The following is a 5,469-nucleotide window of genomic DNA, read 5'->3' as shown; positions in this document are numbered from 1 at the left end:
TAACAATTATCTATAGCTGCATAAACTAGTGAAACAACAAAAAAAACATTCATTGTACATTAATCTAATGAAAAAAGAAACACATTTTGAAACAAAATCATGAATAATTGAAAAACTAAGTAAAAAAAGCATACTCAAGAGTGTTTTGACTTTATTGCTTTACAAATGGCCAATGAAGTGCCACTGAAAATTATTAGAAGTTACAAATTTGTAGCCATACAGAATGAAAATAACACACTATAACCAACAACTGAAAATAATGCACAGAAGATTGTATTTCCAATGACAATCTACAAAACATTGTGTGCACATGCTTCCAACTTTGAGACTATTACATTCATCTAAGAACTTTCTAAAAAGTTGATTTACTCTATTCAATTCTAACCCTTAATCACAGACCACGAAAATGCAATGAACAGCCAATCCTTAACTACCCTCGAGTTATGAAAACTAGAGTTATCCCTCAAAGAAGGATACTCAACAATCAACCAAGGAACAGAGAAAAAAACCAAACAACAAGGAGCAATATAGTGTTTGGAGGTTCTGTTGATAAAAGATTGGCAGCATATGCAGCAAATCAAATCCATCACCGGTTCGGTTTCACCCACCTTGATGATACTACAAATTCGATGATGAGAAAGCTCGGAAAACAATTTCATACTATCTAAAAAATTTATGAGTCAATGATTGTAAATAAGAAATAACAAAAATTGATTCAGAGAGTATTTAGTTTTGTTCTTTACCTTCCGCGTCGTATAATCTTCTCAATGCTGTAGGAGGCCATTGACAGAAGTGTTACCCATGAGAATGATTTCGTCAACGTCGAACGCAAGTTTACATGTGAACAACTGAAACAAGGGCTCTCACAAAATGACAAAAGATAAAATAAGATGAGCAAATCTGGTTCTAAAACTTAACTATCAACTCTCTCACCTAATATTAACTATCACACTAGTAAATAAAGCAATGACCTTAACGTCGAGGAAGCAATGATTACGACTTATGCATGTAAGAACAAAACAAAAATACTGACCTTTATATTCAATGCATTAACTCAATATTTCTGCTATATTGTTCAGTAATTAACCTATGCACCGTAATTAAACTAATCTCATTAATCAATTAATTAACATCCAATACCATTAATTAAATTAAAAAAAATTAAATATCCAATTTAACAAACCTCTGGGTCGGTGTGTGAAGAGGCACTGAAACTACGGTCAGAAACCATCCCGAGATTTTCATGATTGTTGTAACTCATCAGTCACCATGTCACAGTATAGTATAATAACCTGAGACTCATCATCTTCCTCCCTGCTAATGAAAGTACTCTTAACTGTTAATAGTTTACAATTTCCCTATTCTATTTGAACAAGCTTACCATTAAAATAATAATAAAAATACCATCACTAAATTACTTTAAATCTAAATAATGTCGCAATAACATCAAAGAAACATGAAAAATGATAATATGGTTCCTCTGACATTTATTTACTCGATGAAAAATAGCTAGAAAACTATTAATATTTCAAATTATATAACCTACAAATAAAAGTTTACATTTTGTCCAATATTCAGGCTTAAAAATAAATGTTTACAAATAAAAATGAAAAAACATAAATTAGACTAACAGTGGGTTGTGTACATATATCTTTCTTACTACCAATATTCAGAACATTAAAGAAATAGAAAAATAGAAAAATCACAACATTAAAGAAATATTCAGAACTAAAGATATAAGTTGATTACTACCAATATTCAAATTTTCAAATCATTTCTAAAGCCCGTGTGACTAATATTACACGTATTACACAAAATTATATGAGCAAGAACATGGTAATGGCAAGGGTTCCAAATAATATATATTATGATTGGAAACATGCATAATGAAATGATTAAAAACTACAGAACATGTGATGTTTTAGGCTAAGAGGATTAGACCAATGGCTAAAACTTCAATTGCTTTGATGAGATTAAGCCTTATAAATATACTAGGATTAATTTAAATCTATGTGAATGGTTCTAGACATTCAACTCTCTTTGCCAGACGGACCAATTCAGGATGCATGAGTTAGATACCTCAGCAGGTCTTAAATTAGTCGGTAACATAAATATCTTGTTATCAAATTTGAAAATTCTCGAGAAAAATTAAATAAAAATGAAATGAAATATACTTGCATGTAAACATGATAGATACCTGAATGCTAATACTTCCACAAATTCTGAGTCTACCTGAATAAAATACCTCGAGTAACACAAGTCCTACAACACTAAGTACAAGCCCAGTAGCTCCAATAATTACAATGGACTCACCAAATAACAAAGCTGCAAGTACAACCACTGTCAAAGGTTGTGAATCAATAATAACCTGCCATATATCCAAGCTAGATAGTAAAAAAAAGCAACAATTCATGCTCTCACTGCAATCTAAAATCCAAATCAACATAAACTGAAGTTAAATCAAATTTTCCTGTAATCCAATTATCAATATGACACACATACAACACTTTACAAACTAACTTCACTCGTTTCGACATACAACTCAGCCATTCAATGTGCACTAAATAAGGCTACACTTTAATCTCTAGCAAAGATATATGAACTAGACATAAACACCTAAATAAAACAGCAACAACAATACAGTAGTAGCAGTAAACTGGTAACAGTAAAATTGACTAAGAAATTAAGTGCAGGCATACACTGCCCAAACCAGCTGAAGTCTTCTGCAACCCTTCGGCGAGAAATCCCTGTTTCATTACAAAAGAAACAAACCAATCAATCAATAAATCAGCAATTACATAATTGAAAATGAGTAAACAAACAAATGTACATTGAGTGATAAAAGAAACCTGAAAGCAAGCAACATCGATGATGGCGAAGAGCGAAATGGAAAGCCATGCGTTGAGGCCAGAGGGGAAAGGCCTTCCTCTGGAAGCAGCGAAAGCAACAAGAAGGAATCCAGCTGGAATGAGACGAAAAGACGAAACGAAGAAAGGACCGTATTTAGGAAGCACTTCTTTCATCGCTACCATGGCAGTGCCCAAGAAGAAGAAAGGCGTTATTAAAACAGCACCTTCCCATAACCCTTCCGCTAGACAAAGCATCTTCGCCGATGATTCATCTTTTTTCTCTACTTTTCCATTTTCTTCTTCTTCTTCTTCAGTTAGGAAGCACTAACATAAACTACCTCATAAACCACCCAATTTGACTTAAGACAGCTTGTAATTAACTCTAACAGTCCCAACCAACTTCCCTAACTGATTCTAATTGATCCCACAAACTAACTTCGCTCATAGAATTTCCTAACTATCAGTCAAATACCTAATAACTGACTGAGTCCTTTATCCAACTCACTCTAACTAACTGAATTGAATCAAACTAACCTATAACTAACTCCAAGCCATGTTCAACCTCCAAACCCCATTCTCAACAAACCAGACATTCTCAACAAACAATATCTATTTGCAAACATGTTACGAGAATTATAAACGAGTTATACTCAAAATCAACATAAGTAAACTCACTGTGGAATTTCAACAAACACCTTGTTCACAAAAAGAAAACAAAAAGATAAAACTGAAAATAAGAAAATCAAAAGATGAATTTACCTAAATTGAAATGGGAACAAGTACAAGCTAGGGTTCGAAGATTCAATCGGTTGTTGCGATTGCGAGAGTTCAGATCATTGTGAAGAAGACTGGTCGCGGTGGAATGAGTAACGGCTTTGTCAACTCCAAACGTGAACAATGCTCGAGCGACTCCGATATTTCTCTGTTACGAAGGTTTTGTTTTCAGCGAACTCCATACGTTTGTAAGGATAAGGTGGAGTTGAAGTATCTAGGCTTTTTTGTTCTATCGTTTCAACTTGAAGCATTTGAGAAATTATTAGAATTTTTAAAGTACGATGCGCAAGTGGACTAAAGAATGTGTGTATATAAAAAAAAATCTGTGATCTGAATTCAATGTGCTACTACAATATAATCATTTGTCGTGTATCCATCAAATGATACCACACATTTGTAGTTTTAGTACTCATTGTTTATTTAATTTTTTTCAATGTGCTACTACAATATAATTTATTTTTAGTTTTTTAAATTATTTTTAAAATCATGTTTATTATAAATAGTTTTAACTCTAATTTAATTGAATTAATTATATTATTGTTTTTATGATATAATTTTATAGGAAATGTCTTCCTTTATGGTGTTTTTGTTTTTATGTTCCTTTATTTATAATTTTTTTTATCAATAAATATAGCGGCTATCATGAATTTCGTCCTGTGTTACATGAGTATTATATTTAATAGTATTATATTTAACGCATAAATATATTATATTCCGTTAGACTTTAAAAAATTATAGTCTAAACAGTATGAATTCCTCAACGAATATTTAATATATGCTTATATATTACATCCTACTCCTATATGTATTAGAATTTTGAGACATAAATTACTTTTATTTTAAGAAAATTGTTAAATTTGCAGCAAAATCCGCAGGAAACTTTTTTGCGGAATTACCTGCGGATTTTGAATAATAGTTTTGATTTAATAAAATAGATATCCGCAGCAAAATTCGCAGGAAATTTTTCCTGCGCATTTACCTGCGAATTTTGCATTATAGTTTCGTTTTATGTTTGAAATATATAAATCGCAGCAAAATTCGCAGGTATTCCTGCGGAATTTTCTGCCAATTTTTGATCCGCAAAAAAGTTTATTTTATTTAAGAAAGTCCCAAGAAAATCCGCAGGTATACCTGCGGAATATTTTCCGCAGAAAATTCCGCAGGTAATACGTGTATTTCTAGTAGTGTGATTCTTAATAACTAAATGGTGTTTGTAAATTCAATAGTAACAACCATAGACAAAGTCATAAAAATAAATTCTAAAATATAAGACAAATTATTTTTTAAAGCAATTAAATAAGAAATAACATTTTCAGAGGTGTCGGTGTTACAATCTTAATCCAAGTTTCTAATTAACAAAGGGTTTGTAAACCTTTTGGGAGAACTATTCCAAGTCAGGAAAATAGAACTAAAAGATATTGTTTATGGGTTCTAAGAATTGTTTTAGTTATATTCAAACATGAACCTTAAGTGATTTTTGATTTAAGAACTATAGGATACCATTATCAAAACAAAACAACCAAGTTTATAGTAAACCCTAATTGATAGAAGCATCGATAGAAAGGGAGGTGAAAACTTACAAATTAGTTGATAGAAGCAGAACTTGATGCTAGTTTGGAGGTGAACTTGATGCTTCTTTGATTGAGAATCCAACCATCTGTGTGAAGAAAGATGGAGAGAGATATTTGAGAAAAGAATAGAAATAAGAAGAACAAAAAAATATGAAAGAGACGGCGGGTGGGTTTTGGAATTTTTAGGGTTTTACTAAGTTTTATTAAAATTAAAGGCCTAAGGCAGCGCTTTCTAAAAGCGCTTTCTATTCGCTGGGCTTCTAGCAGCGCTTTTT

General features: G+C 31.8%; 1 protein-coding gene across 8 annotated transcripts; it reads right to left on the bottom strand.

Annotated features, from left to right (window-relative positions):
- Nucleotides 1–251: 251 nt before the first annotated feature.
- Nucleotides 252–3,923, bottom strand: LOC131595087 (WAT1-related protein At3g02690, chloroplastic-like). 8 transcript variants are annotated; one of them, XM_058867334.1, is made up of 4 exons: nt 2,700–3,923; nt 2,198–2,368; nt 1,184–1,314; nt 252–1,087 (listed from the first exon to the last, which is right to left on the bottom strand). In XM_058867334.1, exons 1-3 carry the CDS (start codon nt 3,102–3,104, stop codon nt 1,303–1,305), a joined length of 588 nt encoding a protein of 195 aa, XP_058723317.1. In that variant the 5' UTR covers nt 3,105–3,923; the 3' UTR covers nt 252–1,087; nt 1,184–1,302. The 8 variants fall into 8 exon arrangements, 2 of the variants coding, with proteins under 2 accessions (XP_058723317.1, XP_058723316.1); XR_009281708.1 differs by having other exon boundaries at nt 252–664; nt 744–1,087; nt 1,184–3,923; XR_009281710.1 differs by having other exon boundaries at nt 252–660; nt 744–1,087; nt 1,184–3,923.
- Nucleotides 3,924–5,469: the final 1,546 nt, after the last annotated feature.

The sequence above is a fragment of the Vicia villosa genome, linkage group LG4 (genome assembly GCF_029867415.1).
Source record: "Vicia villosa cultivar HV-30 ecotype Madison, WI linkage group LG4, Vvil1.0, whole genome shotgun sequence".
Classification (NCBI taxonomy): Eukaryota; Viridiplantae; Streptophyta; class Magnoliopsida; order Fabales; family Fabaceae; genus Vicia; species Vicia villosa.
The sequence above is the reverse complement of the archived record's forward strand: the minus strand, read 5'-3'. Positions and strand labels throughout refer to the sequence as shown.

Excerpts from the sequence above, each read along its gene's own strand:
- LOC131595087 (XM_058867333.1), bottom strand. The coding sequence starts at position 3,104 with ATGCTTTGTCTAGCGGAAGGGTTATGGGAAGGTGCTGTTTTAATAACG. Across the intron at positions 2,369-2,699 it reads CTTCAGCTGGTTTGGGCAGT|GTTATTATTGATTCACAACC; the intron begins GTATGCCTGCAC and ends GATATATGGCAG.